General features: G+C 45.7%; 1 protein-coding gene across 1 annotated transcript in view; it reads left to right on the top strand.

Moving 5' to 3' along the window:
• LOC309551208 (interferon-induced, double-stranded RNA-activated protein kinase-like) overlaps positions 1–25,782 on the top strand; it is a 311,038-nt gene that overhangs the window by 243,270 nt on the left and 41,986 nt on the right. The window contains exons 21-22 of the mRNA XM_082251706.1: positions 2,254–2,397; positions 4,136–4,237. Coding sequence (XP_082107832.1) covers positions 2,254–2,397; positions 4,136–4,237 — 246 coding nt within the window. The remainder of the gene's footprint in view (positions 1–2,253; positions 2,398–4,135; positions 4,238–25,782) is intronic.

Genomic DNA, 25,782 nt, shown 5'->3' on the forward strand with positions numbered 1-25,782 from the left:
GTTTAGTATCACTTTAAGTGTGGTAGCTCCTGGGAGTGGTTTGTGATTGCGTTTTAGATTATTCTCAGTTGCTGACTTCCTAGGCTTCCTATGCTTCTTTAACTATTCCCCACAGTTAATTTTGATTAATTTTCTTGACTATGAATATGACCCTTTGTTAGTTGTTCTACTCGCCTTTCTAGCTACAGGTCTTTGCCATCAAAAGTTTTACCTAAGGACTGCACAATTCCAATACCAGGGACTTTAATGAAGACTATGTGCTTCCAGAGCTTGCTCCTTGATAAGATCCTATCTCAGTGTTGCTGGTAAATTCATCTACCACCCTCCTAGTTTAGTCTGTAGAATCCTGCTCTGTATTTAAAATCCTCACACATGATGTAATCTGCAAAATATTAGGTAGCTGAAGAAAAAAGTCTAGAAATTATTATTAAATTGGAGTTTTTACTAACAGCAGCATATCAGGGTTCAGTTTTATTTATGGAAATTTTAAACAAGAATTGTGATTGGTCATTAAGGACAACAATATTCTATCAATTTCCATTTTCTTCAGTTTCAATGAATCAACCCCTAAGTCTGTAAGCGTTTGAATCTGTGATTTTGATTGCAAATTCTGGTACGTGAATAATGAGACTTGTGCAGTGGTCCAAATTAACTACAGCTCATACAATATGAGCTCAGAGGCTCTAAATAAGGTTATAGTACAATGATTCAGAATGTCTGCAGGCCAGTAGAGACAGGTTAGTTGCATGTTAGAGAAGATAGGGAAAGGAAAAGAGAGTGGGTGAGGAGGGAGAAAGATTGTTGGAGGGAAGGAAAAGAAAGAGATTCTCAGAAGCTGCTAAATTAGTTATGAGAGATCAGCGAGTAAAGTAAAGGTTCAATCAGGGTAGGTAGCTAGCCTCAGAGTTGGAGATGACATGAAATCCACTGTGAGGGGGGAAGATAATTAAGCAATGCCTGGCAGATTGAGAGATATCTGTCATAAGTGTCTTTAGTACAGAAGGTATTTTCTCTTTATTGAATGTGCCCTGCTTCCAAGATTTTTATGCTATGAGTATCAGACTGTGGTTAGAATCATTATCAATATGTTTATGGAAAAAGGGCCTCTCAATGTCTCAAAGAGCCTTTTCAAAGATTAATCAGCAAGATTGAATAAATCATAGTGTAAACCCAAATCTGTAAATGGTGAACCCTTGAGCAGGAACACCACATTTGGGCAATAACACAGCATAAGACCGAATGCAGTTGATGATTCTCAACGGAAGGAAAATACCAGCAAGGCATTACCTTATAGGAATTTTCCTGTGCTTGTACATTTTGTGAGCATTTTGAAAGACCTTATTCCTCTGGCGAGAGAACTTTATTAAGCTTGTTTTCTCCAACAGGTACAGTAAGAAGGAGCTTGACTAGAGGAATTGCTTAAGATGGTTGAATATAACAGAGGTAGCACCCCTTTTGTAGTGTGGTTAAATCTACAGATTGATTCAAATGCCGTAAGGGACATGGGCAAGTCCCAGTAGAATGAAAGCAGTTGTAGATAGTAAAAAAGTTCCCTCCTGGGGACATGGTGAGATTCCCAAAGTTGTGAAAAAGTGAGAACCTCTTGCATTGTCAATAACAAATTTGCCTTGGTACCTTACCTACCTTTGTAAAACCATGAGCCCTATTATATTTATTGTTTACAATAATCTTTTTGCTGTAAATGTGACCATGAGATGTCCCCCAGCACCAGATCCCCCCGTGACAGAGTCTCTTAAAGTGGTTCTAAATGTATAAGATCCTTTTTTACCTTAATACATTACATGCATTAAGGTAAAATACCTTCCTTCCATTCAGCCCCCCTAAATACATACCTGAGCCCAATCTTGATCCAGTTATGTACACAAGAAAAGCAGCTCACTTGGCCCTCTCTCTTCTCATTGGACAGAGAGGCAGCAGTGGGAGCCATTGGTTCCTGCTGCTGTAAGTCACAGCCAGTGAGAAGAGAGTGGGGGGTGGGGCCAAGCCACGTCACACAGACCTGGCCCAGGAGCAAGCACACACGAGTGCACTTGACGGGGGGGGGGGAGCCCTGGTGGGGGACCCTATAAGAGCAGGAATGGGGCTGCTCTGTGCAAAACTATTACACAGAGCAGATACATAGGAAAAAAAAAATATATATATATATATGTAACATTTTTAATTTTTTTTTTTTATTTCCCTTTAGAATCACTTTAACTTGAAGTTTACTCTGTGGTTTTGCCTTTTTTCTAGCCTGCAAATATTTTTATCAATAAAGCCATGGTAATAAAAATAGGGGATTTCGGCCTTGTGACTCAAATGACTGGGGAAGATGAAAGCAAAGCACGGCAGCGGACTCAAGGAACAGGCACACCTACCTACATGGCCCCAGAACAGGTAAATATTTACTGTTTTTTTTTTATTTCCATTCGGACTTGAGTAATCTCCTTTTTTTTTGTAACAATAGCTGTAGACACGTAGACTTTTCTCATTTTCTATAATTCGCTCATAATAGGCCATTTAAAGTGGTTGTAAACCTCATGGAATTTTAGCAAAGCACATATAACTGTAGTGTTTATGTATCTCTCTCCAAAGCTTCAAGTGTCATTTCTCTGTGGTAATAAATACAAGTGGGGGGGGGGGGGTTTGACGGCGCTATGGAGTGATAAAACAATGTACAGGTATAACAGCTGCCACCAACCAACCCCTAATAAATAGGAGCCAAAAAATTAGTAAGAGAAAAAGAAAGGCTGGAATCGGCGCTACCTGGTATATGTAGAGACCAAGATGCTACAAAGTGATCTTATTATAAAACCATGTAAATGATAATGCACAAGTGTAAATCAATAAATAATAATATAGTAGTGCAGAATGAAGTGCAAGTGCAATGTGCAAATTAGCAGAGACAAACTCTGGGCTACAAGGTTATAAGCCCAGAAGGTGCTTTAAGTGCTGACAAAAGATTTAAAAACTGATACAACAAAGTACAGATAAATAATTTATTTCTGAGGTGCTGGTAGTAAATATCCAAAATGTGAATCAGGATCTGAGTAACCTGAGTGACAGTATAAATTAAATAATCAGTGACAGTATAAATATAAATAAATTGTAGTGAGGGGGAAATCCCCTATACAAGATGTACTGGGATCAATGCCCGTGACAGTGAAAAAAAGAATGAATAAATAAAGGTGAGGATAGTGGACTCAGGTGCCTATACCTGTAATGCCCACTAGGTGTAGCACTCATCCTTATTTTCACCTTAAAATCACAACTCAATCTTAGAGGGTGGATAGGATTCCAAGATGGTATATGGGGTCATGATCTGTGATAATGAGCCGGGTTCGAGAGGATCTTCACGGACAAGCGGGTCCAATCTAGGTGCTCAAACACAGAAAAACCCCATGGTGTAGTATGTACAACTGCATCACATGGTCAGTTTATTCTGTGTGTGCACTTCATCTGTAATGGTGAAGCTCAAAAACTCTTCTGATTTAGAAAACTAATTCTAAAGACGTCACCCAACTAACAGAGGAACTTTACCCAAAAGGGGAAGTTCTGCTTGGTGCCTACTCCCTCCTTGCTCTTTAATAATTGGCCACTTCTGCCCAGATCATCTAGGCAATCTAAGGAAAGTTCACCCTTTGTTCGCAGCCTTCTGGGAAACATCCCAGGTTCCAGAGGACTGGAGGACCATTCATATAGTGCAACGCGGCTCTCGCATGTGCAGTGGGAAGCCGGCTGTGAACCTGCAAAGCTTCACAGCCATTTTTCCTTAGTTAAGATGCTGGGACCCTACGCTCATTGATCAATCGGCTCAGATGAGGACTGCACTGGATCCCTGGACAGGTAAGTGTCCTTATATTTAAATTAAGCTGCTACAGTATTTGTATTTTTTGGGGGGAAACTGGAAACTGGAGACCCTCTTTAAGTCTATAGGCAGGAGACTATGTACTACTCTAGGAGAGTGTGTCCCAGAAAGGGGGCACTATTGTGGGAAACACATCTGTTCTATCTTCGTTCATACATTTATGAATCGTTGGCGGGTGGGGAGAATTTGCAAGAAATGTGAGCAACATTCCTTCCAACATTTAGGAAGCTGCTTATCTTATAATATTAATTTTACTTTTTTCAACAGAGAGATGGAAGTGTTTATGAAAATGAAGTGGACGTTTATGCTTTAGGATTAATATTATTCGAACTTCTTTGGATATTTGGTTCAGGGCATGAGAGAGCTACTGTAAGTTTGAGTATTTATTCTTGGTCTCAAATATTGTTAATTATTAATAATACAAACTGTAGACCTGCCTTATTCACATTTGACATAGCAGTTTTCTGTGGGGGTTTAAATATTTAACCATCAACTTTTCCACTAAAGTGACTGAAATTGGACCTGTGATCTAACATAAACAACAACTATTATATTATAACCTCTATACCCCAGTGTAAAATCACTTGGTGTAAACAGAAAAAGCCCCATTAGCAAAATTTTAAAAAAGGGTACATACCTTACATCTCAGTTCTGGCCTGTTTGCCTAGGTGAAGGCTGTGTCACTAGGATCTGGTTCACACCGGAAAATTGCGCAGTCCCGCATTTTCTCGTGCGGTCTGTTTAACAGCCCATTCATTTGAATTGACTGCAAAATGCACTGAAGTGCGGAAAAAGTAATGCAAGCACTACGTTGTCTAAACACAGTGCACCAAACTACATGTACTGTGGTACCATGCAAATTGAGGGCTGGGATGCATTTGAGGTACCGTTAACATTTCAATGGACCCACATGCAAGGGCAGCACATTCACCCGTGATGCAGGAAATTATTGCGGAATGCGCCTTTCTATAAATGGTGTTCCTCCATTGAAAACTGCAGAAACTATTTTGATAAGATCAGAACTTTCAGATAATCAGTTCTGATATCCACTAATGGCAGGAAATCTACCTGCTGGAGAGAGGACACCACTGACCGCAACTAATCCATCCGGAACTTCTGCACTCTTAGAAACCTGTTGAGTCCCTTGAAATTCAGGATGGGATGAACATCTTTGTTTAGTTTTGGAACCATGAAAAGGTTTGAGTAGAAACCACAAAACATTTCACCCTCTAGAACAGGAACGATTACTCTGTGAGATAAAAGATTGAGAGCTTGCAGACAAATAAAACTTTTCTGGGAATTCAAATAAACATTTGAAAGCATAAATAATAAAGGGGGAAATCTCTGAAATTCCAGCTTGTAGTCAAAAACCAGTATATTGTAGACACACCTATTTGCAATTTCCCCCTGCCAATCCATGAAGGCCTGCAAACCAACCCCCCTATCAGAATAGAGGTACTCACCGAAGGCCGAGATGCCGAGAGCGGTTCGATGTTGCGACTAAGCGCACTCCACCCCTCTGGAGATGATACAGAGGGTGGATGCCACAAAGAGGCACAAGCTACCAGCAGGCAGGGTAGAGCTTGCATGGAGGTCCTGTAGATATGGAGCAGAGACTGATCAGGATCCAGCAGAAGTAGGTAGAAAGTCCGGAGCAGGCTGAGGGTCAAACACAGGTAAGCAGACAATCTAGGTCACAGGCTGTCGTAGAAATTAATAGGGCTTGGAGCATAGAAACCCGCTTCAGTGCACTCAAGATTATTACGCACCAAGCTCCATTAATAGCTTGCACTGAAAAGTACAATTGTACCGCTCTCCTCTATAACGATTTACCAAGCGCTCGGCGACAAAGAAAGGAACAGAAGCGCTGGGTCATTTTGATGCCATCTGCCAGGTCTCTCTCCATTGGATATGTATGTGTGTGCATGTGTGTAAGAGCAAGTGTTTGTGTGTGAGAGTTTATGTGTCTCTTCATGGATGAAATGACTGTGTGAGCTGCTGTGTGTGTGTGTGTGTCTTCTGTCCTCTGTGTGTTCTGTGTGAGTCTCAGGGCAGAGCAGGTTTATTTACAGCAAGTGAACAAAAGGAAGTTACAGGGAGTGGCTTCACAACCACCAATCACAGATACGTATACATTCAAAAAACACAATAGAAGCTGTGGAGTACATGCCCATAGATGGACAAGAGCGAACAAAAGGCTCAACTGCCACAAGAAGCACATGGCTTTTCATTGTTCATTCATGTCAATCCATAAACATGAGTCCATTACTTGTTGGTGGGTCTTCATCACCACCAAATGATTCATATATAAACCATTTTTGATAGTGACCATTCTATTTGTTCCAGTTGATGAGGCTTTATCTGCATAAGATAATAGCAGCAGCCCCCCCCCCCCCAGTCACACGATCGAATGTGACTATAAGGAGCCATCTATTTATCTTGGTAAAATAAGAATTTCCATATCACAGACATATCTCAACAGCACAGGGCCCTGAACCGCAGACATAGATCTGTGCGATGGACTGTCTTTGCTACAAGTATTTTGCCATCTCATCCGATGGAAGATTTTCACCAACAAGTCTTTCCTGCAATGACAGTTAAAGCGACAATTACTGTAAATGGCGATTATCGGTAAAACGGACACTGGGAGACATTATGACTATTTAACTAAAGAAATGTCTATCAAAATTTCCACAACACAGGCTGGGGGTCAAGGCACTGGAGACAGGTGGCAAGACTGGGTCACAAGCAGAAGGTCAAGGCACAGGAGACTGAAGGTGAATCCGGGTCACAGGCAGTGGGTCAAACACAGGAGGCAGAAGCAAAGTCCATAAAACAAGCCAAGGTCGGGTCCAGGAGAAGATCCGAGTAGGTCAGGGTCGATCTGAGTCACAGCAGGTAAATGATCAAACAGGAACTCCGGTACAGGAAGCTGAAGACAAACCAGCAATTCCTCTGAGCACTCGCTCAGCTTTTATAGGCAGCCAGGAAGTCATGTGGAAGTCATGTCGTGCGTGTCATGTGATGGCCAGTCTGCAGCTGAAGGTTTCTCTGACACCCCCACCCAAACAAGCGGACTTGCTCCCCAGCTTAGTGGGGTTGAAGTGTATGGTTTATTAGGAAACTGAGACTGGTGATGGGGTTTGGGCTTAGAGTCTGAGGCCTGAGGTTGTGAAAAAGATTGCTTTTTGAAGTAGGAGTGGCGCTCATACAATATACTGTATATTAGTGATCGACCGATATCGGTTTTTCGTTACCAATACCGATATTTTGGTGATGGCATATCGGTATCTGCCGATACTGGCCGATATTTTTGTACATTTCAAATTTTGCAAAATAAACACAAATTTCAACACAAATCTGTTATTGAACATGTAAAACTTTATTTATTAACATTTTTAACATTAAGGGCTCGTTCTTCACACCCTAACTGCATAAGAACTGATAGGAAAACTTCAATTGCAGGGACATTTAGTTTCACATCATTCTGATTGTGCTTTATTGCATAATAAACTGCTGCAGTAGTGCACTCACTCACTGCAATAATTTTAAATCAGTACTGCAGTGCAGTCAGTGCAAAACTGCTATAAAAAAAGCTAGACAACAGCTAGACAGTGGATCGGATTGGAGTCAGTGGACTACCACTGCAGTAGGGCACTCACTGCAATTACTGCAGGCAGTGCAAAACTGATAGAAAAAAAGCTAGGCAACAGCTAGACAGTGGATTGGACTGGAGTCAGTGGACTACCGCTGCAGTAGGGCACTCACTGCAAGGATTTTCTGCAGTCAGTGCAAAACTGCTTGAAAAAAACTAGGCAACAGCTAGATAGTGGATTGGACTGGAGTCAGTGGACTACCGCTGCAGTTGGGCACTCACTGAAATGATTTTCTGCAGTCAGTGTGAACGAGTCTGTGATAGTGAGCCCTTATAGATCCCCAGCTCAGGATTCCCCAGGACGTGGAGTCTAAGCCCCAGCCTGCTTCTTCACCAGGGCCCCTGATGGTTGGGATGGACTTGCAGCAGACTGGAACCAGGTCGCGGTCCCCAGGTAGGCCCAGCTGAGGATATGGAGACCGCTGGCGTGTGCAGGGTAAACAGGAGACTATAAGGAGATCCAAGAGACAAGCCGAGGTCAGGACAGGCAGCAGACGAACATATACAGAGAAACGAAGCCGGGTCGGTACACAGGAGATCAGATACAATAACCAAGGGATACACGGATGGGAGCTCAGAGAACAGCGATGTTGCTCAAGCAAGGGGCAGTGCACTGAGCATGTGTATATATAGGGAAGCATACAGGGAGGTGACCCAGGAAGTAATTGACAGGAACAGGATATAACCCACAGTGGAGCAGGCGACGCCCATAGAAGCCCAAACACCACATGTGAAGGGAAGCAAGACAGAAGCACTGCAGCAAGGAGGTAAGAATATACAGACAGAACTATAGGCTAACTTGTGACAGTACCCCCCCCCCCCTCTTACGGGGCCTCCCCACTCGTTTGGGCCCAGCCTTGAGAGGAAACTTCTGATGAAAAAGTTTCACCAAACGAGGTGCAGAAACATCAGTGGAAGGAATCCAACATCTCTCCTAAGGACCATATCCTTTCCAGTCCACTAGATACAAGAGCCTCCCCCTGGAGAATTTGGAATCCAAGATTTGCTTGATTTCATACTGATCCGAAGTACTGGCTATTGGAGAAGGACGACGAATAGGACGAGAAAACCTATTGATGATGTATGGTCTAAGGAGAGAAACATGGAAAACATTAGGGATTTTTAGATGTGACGGGAGACGGAGCTTAAAAGCGACAGGGTTAACCTGGCAGAGGATTGTAAAGGGACCAATGAAACGGGGAGCAAACTTCATAGAGGGTACCCTGAGACGGATATTCTTGGTAGAGAGCCAAACCTTATCACCAGGGAGAATTTTGGGGCTCACACGGCGATGACGATCTGCAGCTACCTTGTACCTGGAAGCTGCCAGATGTAAATTCTTGGAAACATCTGCCCAGATAGAATTGAGAGACCGTTGCCCCTCTGCGGCCGCCGGCACCTCAGCAGAGATCGGAACAGGAAATGGTACAGAAGGATGGCGGCCAAATACCGTGAAGAAGGGAGACTCACCAGTGATGGCATTAGCATGGTTATTGAGGGCAAATTCTGCCCAGGGTAAAAGGTCTACCCAATCATCCTGATGGGCAGAAATGAAGGCACGAAGATACCGTTCCACATTCTGGTTAACCCTTTCCGTTTGACCATTTGACTGCAGATGAAAAGCTGAGGAGAAATCCAACTTGATTCCAAATGACGTGGCCAGGGCTCTCCAGAAGCGGGCCGTAAACTGAACTCCTCTATCTGAGACAATGTGTGAGGGCATACCATGGAGACGAAAGATTTCCCTAATGAAGATGGAAGCCAAAGTGACAGCAGAGGGTAGGCCTGGAAGTGGAGTTAAGTGACACATTTTAGAAAACCTGTCCACCACCACCCAGATAACGGTGGAGCCCGCTGATGGGGGTAGTTCTGATATAAAGTCCATAGAGATGCAGCGCCACGGTACATCTGGAACAGGTAGAGGTAACAGGAGACCTGCTGGAGCTGAAGTAGAAGACTTAGACTGCACGCAAATGGAGCAAGCCTGGACATATTCCTCAACATTCTTCCGGAGTGAGGGCCACCAGTAGTAACGCAGCAGGAGCCATGGAGTAACGTGTGCTGTGGAGCCGGCAGGTGGTGCTGTGGAGCAGAGGAGCAGAGCGCGGGATCAGAGGCTGACAGGGCATGCAAGAGAGAGGAGTGTGTGAGGAGTGTGTGTGTGACCGACCGCGTGTGAGTGTGTGAGTAACCCCCCCCCAGGAGAGCAGCGGCGGGGAGCGGCGCTCGAACCCCCCCCCCAGAAGCGAGTGGCGAGCGGGTCGGTAACCCCCCCTCTCTTGTTGCGGGTGGCGAGCGGTGCAGTAAACCCCCCCTTTTGCGGCGGGCGGCGAGTGGGGCGGAACCCCCCCACCCCAGACAGAGAGGGAGCAGAGGAGACTAGCGGAGCAAAGGCTGACCGGGAAGTGACAGAGGGAGGCGGGTGCAGAGCGGAGACTGACCGTCTGAGGGAAAAAAAAAAAACAGCCAGGAACTGCTAGTGTCAGGCTTAAAGGGACACACACTAGGTAAGTAAGACTGGTGACTGAGATTGTACACTGACTGAGGGTGTAGTGTAGTACCTGAGTATTTCTGAGTACCTATTACTACCTGAGTGTCTGGGAGTACCTATTACTACCTGAGTGTCTGGGAGTACCTATTACTACCTGAGTGTCTGGGAGTAACTATTACTACCTGAGTGCGACTGACCGGGCTGTGTGTCGGCGAGTGTTGTGCGACTGACAGTGTTGTGCGACTGACAGTGTTGTGCGACTGACAGGGCTGTGCGACTGACAGGGCTGTGCGACTGACAGTGTTGTGCGACTGACAGTGTTGTGCGACTGACAGGGCTGCGTGACTGACCGGGCTGTGCGACTGACAGTGTTGTGCGACTGACTGGGCTGTGCGACTGACCGGGCTGTGCGACTGAGTGTGGTGCGACTGAATTGGGCTGTGAGACTGTGAGTGTGGTGCGACTGAACCGGGCTGTGAGACTGGGAGTGTTGTGCGACTGACCGGGCTGTGAGATTATGAGTGTTGTGCAACTGAGTGTCAAGTGAGTGAAGCGGAGTACCAGAGGGTGAGAAGGTAGAGTTAGGAAGCCAGGAAATAGCCACATAGGATAGACTTAAATTACTGAATCCCCATTAGACTAGATTAGTAGGTACAATGCCCGGCGGGTGTGGAGATGCGACTCGGTGTACATCTTGTGATATGTATGCGTTCCTCGGTCATGCGATCGAGGGCGAATACATATGCGCAAAATGTAAGCACGTTGCTTCCCTGGAAGCTCAGGTCCTGAATCTAGGGAAGCAGCTGGCAACACTGAGACGAATGTCCATACCGGAGGAGAGCCGGGATCGTACCAGTCAGGTGCAGACAGGGGTCTGCACAGAGGTGGGCGGAGTATTGGAGGTGCAGGCATCAGAGCAGAGTAGAGGGGTGACAGTTAGGAGGTGTGACAGAACCATCTGACTTTGTATTATATTGTTGCTGCCTCCTTTCGTCTGTTTGTTCGGCTGTTCCACGGCCCGTACAGCCCCCCTTTGTTCCCCTATGTTTTAGCTGCTGCGCTCCAAATTCCTTTAAAGAGGTTGTCACTATGTCTGCAAATTCAATGTGTATTAGCTGCAGATTGAGGGGGGGGATTGTTTCCAGCAGTCCCCTCCTAAAGAATATCTACTGATTAACTCAGTGCTTTTGTCTAAAATAGGACAGTATGTTAATAGGGTTTGAGACTATTGATAAGCATGTTAATGAGCTCACCTGGCTGTAATTACACAGTCATTGTTCATGTGGTATTCTCAAAGTATATATAAGTGTTGTGTTTCTTGCAATAAAAGAGAAGAGAGTTACTCTTGATCGAACCTCACTACAGAGCCTTGTCTCGTACTTGGGGGGGGGGGGGGGATTATTGATGTGCTTCATGTATGGCGGATTGGAGTGGTCGATAGCTGTCCGGGTGTTTGGGAGTGGATTATCCTAGACGACTGTAACCCCCTTCATACTTTGGGGTGTCGTAACAGGAGGGGTAGAAGGGGACAAGGCAAGGAGGCTGATCCTGGGCTGGAGCACCCCAATAGATACGCCCCGTTGTGTGATGTTGGGGAAACCAGTCAGGGACCAGCATTGCTGGAGCAGAGCGACGCCCCTAGCTGCCAGGGGAAGAACTCCTCCAGTGAGGCCGGGAGAAAGGGAAAGGAAAGACAGGTGCTGGTGGTAGGGGACTCAATTATTAGAAGGACAGACAGTGTAATCTGTGACAAAGACCGTGTGTGCCAAACAGTCTGTTGTTTGCCGGGCGCTCGGGTTCGGCACATTGCGGATCGGGTGGACAGATTATTGGGTGGGGCTGGGGAAGACCCAGCTGTCATGGTTCACGTGGGTACCAATGACATAGGCAGAGGAAGATGGAGAGTCCTAAACGATTTCAGGGACTTAGGCGCTAAGTTGAGGAGAAGGACCTCCAAGGTAGTATTTTCCGAAATACTACCTGTACCTCGAGCCACACCAGAGAGGCAGCGGGAGATTAGGGAAGTTAACGAGTGGCTGAGGAGCTGGTGTAGTAAGGAGGGTTTCGGGTTCCTGGAGAACTGGGCCGACTTCTCAGTCGGCCACCGGCTCTTTGGTAGGGACGGATTGCACCTAAATGGGGTGGGTGCAGCCGTACTGGGTGCGAGGATGGCCACAAAGTTAGAGGGGCTTTTAAACTAGGGAATGGGGGGGGGAGGGTACAGATGTAGAATTAGCCAGTGGAAAGCAAGATTCAGAGGGCAGAAATGGGGGCATTAGCGGTAGAGTGTTCGGAGCTCCTATACCCAGGGTGGGTATGGGGAAAAATCACAAGAGCAGCCTAAAAACATCAAATGAGGATATTTGTAACCGGTCAAAATTACGAGGTTTGTATACCAATGCCAGAATCCCTATGGGTAGAGCTTCAAAGGGAAGGCACGGTGGGGAAGGTAATATTGGGCGTATGCTATAGGCCCCCCCACCAGAGGGAGGAGGGGAAGGTGGACCTCATTTTACAGATAGGATTGGCAGCAAGGATGGGAAATGTCATTATAATGGGGGACTTTAATTATCCTGATATAGACTGGGCAGAAGGAACCGCACACTCAGCCAAGGCTCGGCAGTTCTTAAATGTTCTCCAGGACAATTTCATGGGTCAGATGGTGAATGCACCGACAAGAAACAATGCGGTACTTGACCTACTGATTACTAACAATGCAGACCTGCTCACGGATATAGAAATACAGAAGAACTTAGGAAACAGTGACCATAGGTCAATAAGTTTCAGTATTAATTACAGTAATAGGAAGCACAAGGGTAATATTAAGACGCTGAATTTCAAAAGAGCCAATTTCCCAAAACTGCGCTCACTGCTAGAAAATATAAATTGGGATAGAACCCTGGGAACAAAGAACACGGAGGAAAAATGGGAGTGCTTCAAGAGCATACTTAACAAGGGGATTGGCCAGTGCATTCCAAAGGGAAATAAATTTAAAAGAGCAAAGCTAAACCCTGGGTGGCTAAACTCCAACATAAAAATGTATATTAGTGCTAAAGAAAAGGCCTTCAAAAAATACAAGACTGAGGGTTCATTGGCAGCATTTAAGCATTACAAAGAGTGTAATAAGAAATGTAAAGATGAAATCAGGGCAGCTAAAGTAGAACACGAGAGACATATAGCGGAGGAGAGTAAAAACCCCAAGAAGTTTTTTAAGTATATAAACAGTAAGAAAGCGAGGCCAGAACACATTGGCCCCATAAAAGATGACAAAGGAAATATGGCCACTGAGGACAGAGAAAAGGCGGAAGTGTTAAATAATTTCTTCTCTTCAGTCTTCACAAAAGAATCGGGGGGCTACACAAACCCAGCTTGTAAGGTCAAACTAAACAACACACCTCAGGAAGTGCCACCATGGCTAACAGAAGATAGACTTAGAACTAAACTAGAGAAACTTAACATAAATAAATCACCGGGACCGGATGGCTTGCACACGAGGGTTCTGAAAGAGCTCAGCCAGGTGATTGCCAGACCATTATTCTTGATCTTTAAGGACAGTTTACAGATGGGTATGGTGCCAGCTGATTGGAAAAAAGCCAACGTGGTACCAATATTTAAAAAGGGGCCGAGATGTATCCCGGGTAACTTTAGGCCGGTCAGCCTAACATCTGTAGTCTGCAACATTTTGGAGGGGATGTTAAGGGACCACATACAAGACTTTAGTAATGAAAACTGTATTATTAGTAGTAATCAGCATGGATTCATGAAAAATCGTTCTTGCCAAACCAATCTATTAACCTTCTACGATGAAGTGAGCTGCCACCTAGATAACGGTAAGCCGGTGGATGTGGTGTATCTGGACTTTGCAAAGGCCTTTGACACCGTTCCCCACAAACGCTTACTGTACAAACTAAGGAAGGTAGGTATGGACCATAGGGTGAGTACCTGGATAGAGAACTGGCTCCAGGGGAGAGTCCAGAGGGTGGTGATTAATGGGGAGTACTCGGATTGGGCAGGTGTGGAAAGTGGGGTCCCCCAGGGTTCTGTCCTGGGACCAATCCTGTTTAATTTATTCATAAATGATCTAGAGGAGGGGATATCTAGTACAATCTCAGTATTTGCGGATGATACTAAACTAAGCATGCCAATATCTTCTATGCAGGATGTGGAAACCTTACAAGCGGACCTGAACAAAATAACGGGGTGGGCAACTACATGGCAGATGAGGTTTAATGTTGAAAAATGTAAAGTAATGCACTTGGGGGCCAGAAACCAGAAAGCAAGCTACTCACTAGGGGGGGGGGGAACCTCTGGGTGAGTCTAGGATGGAAAAGGACTTGGGGGTACTGGGAGACAACAGGCTTGGCAGTGGCATGCAATGCCAAGCCGCCGCAAGCAAAGCCAACAGAATACTGGGTTGTATAAAAAAGGGGATTCACTCCAGAGATAAAGAGATTATTCTCCCGCTCTACAAGACTCTGGTCCGGCCACATCTGGAGTATGCTGTCCAGTTCTGGGCACCGGTCCTCAGGAAGGATTTGCTGGAACTGGAGAAAGTCCAGAGAAGGGCAACAAAAATAATTAGGGGAATGGAGGACATCAGCTATGAGGAAAGACTACAAGCACTGAACTTATTCTCTCTGGAGAAGAGACGATTGAGGGGGGATATGATATCAATGTACAAATACTGTACTGGCGACCCTAGCATAAGGAACAAACTATTCAGAGAGAGGAGATACAATAAGACACGTGGCCATTCACTAAAACTAGAGGAAAGGCGGTTTAACCTTAAAATGCGTAAGGGGTTCTTCACTGTAAGAGCGGTAAGGATGTGGAATTCTTTTCCACAAGCAGTCGTATCAGCTGGGAGCATTGATAGTTTCAAAAAACTATTAGATGGGCACCTTGGAGACCACAACATACCTTGTCTACCAGTACCCCCAGGTCCCTTTCCATCTTAGACTCACCCAGGGGTTCCCCCATTAGTGAGTAGCTTGCTTTCTGGTTTCTGGCCCCCAAGTGCATTACTTTACATTTTTCAACATTAAACCTCATCTGCCATCTAGTTGCCCACCCCGTTATTTTGTTCAGGTCCGCTTGTAAGGTTTCCACCTCCTGCATAGAAGATATTGGCAATGTCAGGACGTTTGAGAATAGATGCCGATAGGAAGGCCGATTTGAGCTTGTGGAAAGCCTTGACAGCTTCAGGAGGCCAGGTTCTGGCATTGGCACCCTTCCGGGTCAAGGAGGTAATGGGTGCCACCAGAGAGGAGTAATCAGGGATGAACTGGCGATAGAAATTGGTGAATCCCAAGAACCGTTGCGTAGCTTTTAGACCAGAAGGCTGAGGCCAGTTGGAGATGGCCTGAAGTTTGGCAGGATCCATAAGCAGCCCTTTATCTGTGACTATGTAGCCTAGGAAAGGAACTTGGGTTTGCTCGAAGAGGCACTTCTCCAACTTCACATACAAGTGGTGGTCCCGAAGACGTTGTTGAACCGTACAAACATGCTGGCGATGAGTGTTCAAATCTGGAGAAAAGATGAGTATGTCATCCAGATACACGATGACACAAACGTATAGGAGATCAGAAAAAATGTCATTAACAAAGTTGTGGAAGACAGCTGGGGCGTTACACAAGCCAAAAGGCATTACGAGATATTCATAGTGCCCATCTCTGGTGTTAAAAGCGGTTTTCCATTCATCTCCCTCTCTTGTATGCTCCACGGAGGTCCAACTTGGTGAAAATATGAGCATCTCGTAGCCTGTCAAAAAGTTCGGAGATCAAGGGTAACGGGTACCGATTCTTAATGGTGATGGCATTGAGACCTCTATAATCAATGCAGGGCCGGAGTGTACCATCCTTTTTCTCCACAAAGAAGAACCCAGCCCCAGCAGGAGAATTGGATTTACGTATAAATCCTTTCTGCAGATTTTCCTGGATGTACTTGGACATGGCTTGGGTCTCCAGGATGGAGAGAGGGTAGACTCTACTTCGGGGTGGTGAAGCCTCGGGTTGGAGGTCAATCGCACAGTCGTAGGGAGGATGAGGAGGCAAACTGTCAGCAGCTTTTTTGCAAAAGACATCTTGGAAGGCCAGATACTGCCGAGGAAGAATTGGAGAGGTAGAGACCTCAGCGGAGAGGTGGAGACACCTTAGGGAGACAGGTCTGATGGCATTGCGACCCCCAAGATAACACTTGGCCAGAGTTCCAATCCAGATAAGGTGAGTGTTTCTTCAACCATGAAAGTCCAAGAATGATGGGACTAGAAGACTTGGGAAGTATCAGGAAGGAGACTTACTCCCGATGAAGGACACCGACATGCATGGTGATGGAGGCTGTTCTGAAGCGTAGGGGTCCGAAGGCCAAGGTCGAGCCATCCACTGCCGAAACAGCTAGAGGCATAGCCAGGGGAACTAGAGGAATGCCCAGTTCAGTGGCCAAAGACTGCTCAATGAAATTCCCGGCTGCTCCAGAGTCTACATATGCAGAAACTTGATATGAATTTAGGGCCCAATGAATGGAGACGGGTTTAACAAATCGAGGGTAGGTGGCAGAGTTCAGATTCTGGTCTAGATCACCTCTCTCTTGTAACGCTCCTGCGTTTCATGTATGGTGTGGATTTTCAGCTGCAGAAATATTCCACTTCAGTAGTCATGTAAGAGAGATGCTGAGATACCATTCCCAACCTCAATGACTCATGTGTGGAAGGTCTTAATTCAGCTAGTAAATACACACACTCAACAAGCTGGTTCCTAGAGTGACTTTATGTATGTAGTAACACAGTGATGAAGATTTAAGAGACAGGTTGAGTGGAGGTGGTAGGTGACAGACACTTGAAGGTAAGACAGTAGCAGATGGATGCAGGTAGGTTTAGCAATCATGTATGGTAGCAGATGACAGAGTAGCAGGTGGACATACAAGAGAGATCAACCCAGTGCAGGAATAAGTAGCAGTAGTCTTAAGAGCTAGCAATCTAGATATGCAGATGTGATAAATAGTCTTTACTATGCAGAGCTAGATAGTGTAAGCTTAGTATAAGTTTATAGAGGGTTCCCCTGCGGGGTACTTAGCACTAATAGCAATACAGCCGAAGGTTGGTTCAGGAGGAGCGGATGATCCAGAAGCGGGATACAGGGATCAGCGCAGCGAGCTTCCGTCAGCGAGGTATGCTTGCAAGCACGAAAGCTTCAAGCCAAGTTAGCATCCAGGTAAGGGTGTTTGAACGAACACATGTGAGTGAGAGCCGGTGATCTAAATAGCCATCCAGTCCGGCGCTGAGTGATGACAGCATCAGTCTTAAAGGGAAACACACCTATATGTGTTTCTTCTATCTAGGTAGATGGAAATCACCCGGAAATAATGTGATAGGAGGCACTGAGAGTGCCAGAACCTTACAGTACCCCCCCCGTAAGGCCGGCTCCGGAAGGCCTCTAAGGCTGGTTGTCGATATAAGAATCGGAAAAGACTGGTTGCCGATACGAGAATCAGATAATACTGGTTGCCGATACGAGAATCGGATAAGACTGGTTGCCGATACGAGAATCGGATAATACTGGTTGCCGATACGAGAATCGGATAAGACTGGTTGCCGATACGAGAATCGGATGAGACTGGTTGCCGATGCGAGAATCGGATGAGACTGGTTGCCGATGCGAGAATCGGATAAGACTGGTTGCCGATATGAAAATCGGGAAGAAAAAAAAATGGTTGCCGATATGAGAATGGGATAATACTGGTTGCCAATACGAGAATCGGATAAGACTGGTTGCCGATACGAGAATCGGAAAATACTGGTTGCCGATACGAGAATCGGATGAGACTGGTTTCCGATATGAAAATCGGAAAAAAAAAATGGTTGCCGATATGAGAATCGGATAATACTGGTTGCCGATACGAGAATCGGATAAGACTGGTTGCTGATACGAGAATCGGAAAATACTGGTTGCCGATACGAGAATCGGATGAGACTGGTTTCCGATATGAAAATCGGAAAAAAAAAAATGGTTGCCGATATGAGAATCGGATCAGGTTGGTAACCGATCTGAGAATCGGATCCCTTGTTGCCGATATGAAAATCGGATCAGGTTGGTAACCGATGAGAATCGGATCACTTGTTGCCGATATGAAAATCGGATCAGGTTGGTAACCGATCTGAGAATCGGATCACTTGTTGCCGATATGAAAATCGGATCAGGTTGGTAACCGATGTGAGAATCGGATCACTTGTTGCCGATATGAGAATCGGATCAGGTTGGTAACCGATGTGAGAATCGGATCACTTGTTGTTAGGGTGTCTGCTACATGAACCCCTTAACTAGAATCGGACGCATAACCATCCGAAGTAATCCTAGTAGTCCTAGCAACCAATGCTTCTTCAAACATCCTCAGATCCTTCCTACATACCACCGTGCCATTAGAAGCGCGTACACAGTCAGGTGCAAGAATCTCAATATTTTCATTGGAAGCTAAAAATGTGCTTGCAAAAATAGGAGTATCCTCAGGAGGTGGTACAGGAGGTTTTTTAGAACGTGGTATCAAGTTCACTGGAGTTAAAGGAATATCTATTCCAATATTTGTTAATTTCTGGGTGTCCTTCTCTGATATAGAACGGGGACAGGGCTGGCAACAGCCTTGATAATTTCCAGGCTGTCTTTCAGGGAAGACCCTTCGGATTCGCCTGGCCTCCATTGGGAGAGCCTTAGGCCTATGGGGTCTGGTTGGGCAGAATGTAATGAAATGTCCCCCTTCACCACAATAAAAACAAAGGCCACAGATTCTCCTGTGATCTCTTTTTTCTTGTAAGGACAACCTAGTATGTATGGCACCAATCTCCATAGGCTCCTCATCCATCTCTGTAGGATCAGGGTTCAAATGGGATGTGTCAGAGTGACAAGGCTGACTGTTTAAGGCAGGCTTGGACCATGACCAGGCAGGATCACCATATTTATTAGGGTTCCTTTTTTCCCTAGGTAGCCGGGGTCTGTGGTTACCTGGAGCGGGTTTAGGAGTGGGGTCAATGGCCGAAATTCGAGAAGAACTGGATAATGGCATTCCCATTTTTTCAGACTTCCTTTCTCGTAGTCTTCTATCTATGGTGATACTGAGTTGTATCAATGCATCCAGGGTTTTTGGCAGATCCGCTCGGGCGAGCTCGTCTTTAACGGCTTCTGATAGGCCAAGCCTAAATTGGGTTTTCAGAGATGCATCATTCCATTCTGAATCAAGGGTCCATCTCTTGAATTCTGCGACAAAGTCTTCCACAGGTCTCCCACCTTGGTTCAAGGATCTTAATTGAAAATCGGCAGTACTCTGCCTATTGGGATCATCATATAGGCTAGTAAGTTCTGCTAGAAACAAGGCATAGGAGCTGAGAAGCTGGTCGTTTTTCTCAAAAAGAGAGTCTGCCCAGGCCCGAGGATCGCCTGTTAGGTAAGAAATAATAGTACAAACCTTAATATGATCAGTAAGGTAGGTACGGGGTCTTAACAAGAAAAGTAACTCACATGCGTTTTTAAATTCGCGAAATTTTTTGCGATCGCCTGTAAATACCAAAGGGGGATTTATCTTGGGTTCAGGGGACTGAGCAGAGGTAAGTTGTGTCAGTCTAATTACCTGCTGCGACAGAGCCTGATTGTCTTCTTTTAATTCAGCAAGTGCGTGTATTAACGCAGTTACTTGCTGTTTTAATTGTGTCACCTGAGTGGTTATTTCTGCTGAATCCATTTGTGGGTTCGTTCAATCTGTAACGCTCCTGCGTTTCATGTATGGTGTGGATTTTCAGCTGCAGAAATATTCCACTTCAGTAGTCATGTAAGAGAGATGCTGAGATACCATTCCCAACCTCAATGACTCATCATGTGTGGAAGGTCTTAATTCAGCTAGTAAATACACACACTCAACAAGCTGGTTCCTAGAGTGACTTTATGTATGTAGTAACACAGTGATGAAGATTTAAGAGACAGGTTGAGTGGAGGTGGTAGGTGACAGACACTTGAAGGTAAGACAGTAGCAGATGGATGCAGGTAGGTTTAGCAATCATGTATGGTAGCAGATGACAGAGTAGCAGGTGGACATACAAGAGAGATCAACCCAGTGCAGGAATAAGTAGCAGTAGTCTTAAGAGCTAGCAATCTAGATATGCAGATGTGATAAATAGTCTTTACTATGCAGAGCTAGATAGTGTAAGCTTAGTATAAGTTTATAGAGGGTTCCCCTGCGGGGTACTTAGCACTAATAGCAATACAGCCGAAGGTTGGTTCAGGAGGAGCGGATGATCCAGAAGCGGGATACAGGGATCAGCGCAGCGAGCTTCCGTCAGCGAGGTATGCTTGCAAGCACGAAAGCTTCAAGCCAAGTTAGCATCCAGGTAAGGGTGTTTGAACGAACACATGTGAGTGAGAGCCGGTGATCTAAATAGCCATCCAGTCCGGCGCTGAGTGATGACAGCATCAGTCTTAAAGGGAAACACACCTATATGTGTTTCTTCTATCTAGGTAGATGGAAATCACCCAGAAATAATGTGATAGGAGGCACTGAGAGTGCCAGAACCTTACACCTCTGAGCGACCTAGACCCGAGAGTTTCCCGGACGGACGGGGCAGGATTTTATCATATGACCACCTGCTCCGCAGTAAAGACACAGGCCGAGTCTCAGGCGACGGGACCTCTCTTGTGGAGCGAGGCGTGTCCGGCCTAATTGCATGGGTTCTTCAGAAGCCAATACTGCGGGAGAGATGGGTTGTTCCAGAATGTTCTGGACAACAGGAGCAAGGTGACCCACTGGGGGGTGACGTGACACAGTCCTTTCCAGATCTTGCTCCTGGAAGCAGACATCAATTTGGATGCTAAGGGAAATCAAGCCATCCAAGGTGGTGGGTATAGTTCTGCCAGCATGTTTATCCTTAATATGATCTGCAAGACCTTGCCAAAATGTTGCAGTAAGAGCCTCGTTGTTCCATGCCAGTTCCGAAGCCAAGGTGCGAAACTGAACTGCATATTGACCAACAGTCATGTTTCCTTGACGAAGATGAAGAAGGGCTCCAGAAGCAGATGAGGCCCTGCCAGGCACATCAAAAGTATTATGGAAAGCTTGTAGGAAGGCAGAGAGACTGGAAACGGTAGGATATTGATGCTCCCACAGCGGCGAGGCCCAAGCCAAAGCTGGTCCCCACAGGAGTGAAATAATGTACGCCACCTTGGAACGATCAGTAGGAAAGTAATGGCCTGCTAGCTCCAAGTGGATTGAGCACTGATTGATGAATCCCGAAAAGCTTTGGGGTCCCCAGAGAAGCGAGATGGCGGAGGCAGCTGGAGTTTTGCAGGACTGACCCCCTTAAAATTTTCACTCTTTGTTATATTGCAGCCATTTGCTAAAATCATTTAAGTTCATTCTTCTTCCTCGTGAATGTACATACAGCTCCCCATATTGACGGAAAAACACAGAATTGTTGACATTGTTGCAGATTTATTAAAAAAGAAAAACTGAAATATCACATGGTCCTAAGTATTCAGACCCTTTGCTGTGACACTCATATATTTAACTCAGGTGCTTTCCATTTCTTCTGATCATCCTTGAGATGGTTCTACACCTTCATTTGAGTCCAGCTGTGTTTGATTATACTGATTGGACTTGATTAGGAAAGCCACACACCTGTCTATATAAGACCTTCCAGATCACAATGCATGTCAGAGCAAATGAGAATCATGAGGTCAAAGGAACTGCCTGAAGAGCTCAGAGACAGAATTGTGGCAAGGCACACTGGCCAAGGTTACAAAAAGATTTCTGCTGCGCTTAGGGTTCCTAAGAGCACAGTGGCCTCCATAATCCTCAAATGGAAAATGTTTGGGACGACCAGAACCCTTCCTAGAGCTGGCCGTCCGCCCAAACTGAGCTATCGGGGGAGAAGAGCCTTGGTGAGAGAGGTAAAGAAGAACCCAAAGATCACTGTGGCTGAGCTCCAGAGATGCAGTCAGGAGATGGGAGAAAGTTGTAGAAAGTCAACCATCACTGCAGCCCTCCACCAGTCGGGGCTTTATGGCAGAGTGGCCCGACGGAAGCCTCTCCTCAGTGTAAGACACATGAAAGCCCGCATGGAGTTTGCTAAAAAACACCTGAAGGACTCCAAGATGGTGAGAAATAAGATTCTCTGGTCTGATGAGACCAAAATAGAAATTTTTGGCCTTAATTCTAAGCGGTATGTGTGGAGAAAACTAGGCACTGCTCATCACCTGTCCAATACAGTCCCAACAGTGAAGCATGGTGGTGGCAGCATCATGCTGTGGGGGTGTTTTTCAGCTGCAGGGACAGGACGACTGGTTGCAATTGAGGGAAAGATGAATGCGGCCAAGTACAGGGATATCCTGGACAAAAACCTTCTCCAGAGTGCTCTGGACCTCAGACTGGGCCAAAGGTTTACCTTCCAACAAGACAATGACCCTAAGCACACAGCCAAAATAACGAAGGAGTGGCTTCACAACAACTCCGTGACTGTTCTTGAATGGCCCAGCCAGAGCCCTGACTTAAACCCAATTGAGCATCTCTGGAGAGACCTAAAAATGGCTGTCCACCAACGTTTACCATCCAACCTGACAGAACTGGAGAGGATCTGCAAGGAGGAATGGCAGAGGATCCCCAAATCCAGGTGTGAAAGACTTGTTGCATCTTTCCCAAAAAGACTCCTGGCTGTATTAGATCAAAAGGGGGCTTCTACTAAATACTGAGCAAAGGGTCTGAATACTTAGGACCATGTGATATTTCAGTTTTTCTTTTTTAATAAATCTGCAACAATGTCAACAATTCTGTGTTTTTCTGTCAGTATGGGGTGCTATGTGTACATTCATGAGGAAGTAGAATGAACTTAAATGATTTTAGCAAATGGCTGCAATATACCAAAGAGTGAAAAATTTAAGGGGGTCTGAATACTTTCCGTACCCACTGTATAGGGAAGCATACAGGGAGGTGACCCAGGAAGTAATTGACAGGAACAGGATATAACCCACAGTGGAGCAGGCGACGCCCATAGAAGCCCAAACACCACATGTGAAGGGAAGCAAGACAGAAGCACTGCAGCAAGGAGGTAAAAATATACAAACAAAACTATAGGCTAACTTGTGACAGTCAGTGCAAAACTGCTAGAAAAAAAAACTATGCAACAGCTAGACAGTGGATTGGACTGGAGTCAGTGGCCTACCTCTTCAGTAGGGCACTCACTGCAAATACTGCAGTCAGTGCAAAACTGCTAGAAAAAAAGCTAGACAACAGCATCACAGTGGATTGGATTGGAGTCAGTGGACTACCTCTGCAGTAGGGCACTCACTGCAACTGCTGCAGTCAGTGCAAAACTGCTAGAAAAAAAAGCAAGACAGTGGATTGGAGTTGGACTGGAGTCCATGGACTACTGCTGCAGTAGTGCACTCACTGCAATGATTTACTGCAGTCAGTGCAAAGCTGCTAGAAAAAAAGCTAGACAACAGCAAGACATTGAACTGGAGTCAGTGGACTACCTCTGCAGTGGGGCACTCGCTGCAACTACTGCAGTGCAGTCAGTGTAAAACTGCCAGAAAAAAAGCTAGGCAACAGCTAGACATTGGATTTTACTCTTTTCAATACTCCCAGTTAAGTAGAACAATATTATACTGCAGAAAGCAGAACATTTCAGCATGTCCATGGTCACCTGTTAAAGGGCTTCTGTTTTGTTCATATAATACTGCCACTTGATAAACATGCTCAGGAGGAGAGGAAGACAGAGGAGCAGAGAGAGAGAGGTATCTTCTAGCATGGGAAGCAAGTCTTTTGTAGTGTGCCTCATTTTCTTTCCACCACTTTAGCGGATGACTTCTTCTGTCAATTACTGGTTCCTTCAAATAGAGATGAAGTTTATCATCCAGGCTCATTATTGCAGATTCAGAAGAAATTGAATCCTACGCATGAGGCCCCAATAAAACACTGAAAATGTCCTTAACAATTCGACTGCGATGAAGAAGATTCTCTTCTGTTCGATGACGTATTTTTAGACATTTTTCTGTTTTTGCAGCATGCTGCTCTTTCATATTATAAAAATAGTGTTCTGGACTTGTCTTTTCGGCAGGAACCTCCTGCACCCCATGTTGAATATCTTCTGTCAGCCATTGTTTTGCCTTTGCCAATACATCGTCAGAAGAGAAAGCATGGTTCTTGTATCGATGATTCAAAATACTTGCAAGCACAACATTTTTAATCTGTTCATCCTTCTCAAAACATATATCAATCAAAGCTCTTTGGCTTGACAGACCATCATTTGAAAGTTGGAGGGTGTTGTGGGCCATGACACTGAGGTATGACATATCATCAAGCCTCATTCCTTTCCGCAGGTTTGCGCCACTGTCTCAAAGTAGTACAAGCATCACTCGGTCTTTGTTGATTCCCCAGTCTTCAAGCATGACTAGACACATTTTTCTACTGTACTCAGTTTGGGATCCTTGCATCACTTTTGTATTTAACACCAATTACCTTTTTGTCCATCCACTGTCAATGAAGTGGCATGTAAGAATCATTATTGACTCTGTTTGTCCTGACCAGCAGTCAGTCGTGAATGAGAGTGAGTTGCCAGCATTCTCTGGTTGCAGCATAGCCTTTACTTTGTCAAAGACCTTTTGGTGAATCTTTCTCAGCATTTCTGTTCGATAATACTTCTCACTCTTCAGTGTGTGGCTTGGCTCAAGCATGCACATCACCCGCTGGAGTCAGACACCATTGTAAATGGCTGGTTATCAGTGCCAATCATCTCTGCGATTACTCTGTCCAGCAGTTGGGATCTTTCATCTGAATCTAGACAGTGACACCTGTTTTTTTTCAGAAACATATCTGTTATTGTTGCCTGGGATAGTGGAGGAGGTATTTCAAAATCACATTTATATTAATTTTGTTTTTTCTGTGCTGCATGATAATTCAATATGATGAACTCTTAGATGGGCCCAAAGATTTGACGTATTTTTGTTTTTTGCAGTTACTGATCCCATGCTAATATTGTTTGTGCATGTGTTGCACACTGCTGCTTTTCCTGGAGAAGGTTGAGACCAGAAATAGTCCCAGACCACACCTTTACTTTTTCTCTCCTCATCCATCTCCGTTGCAATATGAAAGACAAGTTTAAAAAAATGGCTTGCTGGTACCCTGTTGTGGGTTGGTCCGTGGCTGACGCCTGGCAGTGTGGGTGGCTTGCTGGCACCCTTGTGGGTTGGTGGCTGACGCCTGGCAGAATGGGTGGCTTGCTGGCAACCTTGTGGGTTGGTGGCTGATGCCTGGCAGTGTGGATGGCTTGCTGGCACCCTGGTGTGGGTTGGTGGCTGACACCTGGCAGTGTGGGTGGCTTGCTGGCACCCTGTTGTGGGTTTGTGGCTGATGCCTGGCAGTGGGGGTGGCTTGCTGGCAACCTTGTGGGTTGGTGGCTGACGCCTGGCAGTGTGGGTGGCTTGCTGGCAACCTTGTGGGTTGGTGGCTGACATCTGGCAGTGTGGGTGGCTTGCTGGCACCATGTTGTTGGTTGGTGGCTGACGCCTGGCAGTGGGGGTGGCTTGCTGGCAACCTTGTGGGTTAGTGGCTGACGCCTGGCAGTGTGGGTGGCTTGCTAGCACCCTTGTGGGTTGGTGGCTGATGCCTGGCAGTGTGGGTGGCTTGCTGGCAACCTTGTGGGTTGGTGGCTGACGCCTGGCAGTGTGGATGGCTTGCTGACACCCTGTTGTGGGTTGGTGGCTGACATCTGGCAGTGTGTGTGGCTTGCTGGCACCCTGT

The sequence above is a fragment of the Pelophylax lessonae genome (genome assembly GCF_965119305.1).
Source record: "Pelophylax lessonae genome assembly, chromosome: 3".
NCBI lineage: Eukaryota > Metazoa > Chordata > Amphibia > Anura > Ranidae > Pelophylax > Pelophylax lessonae.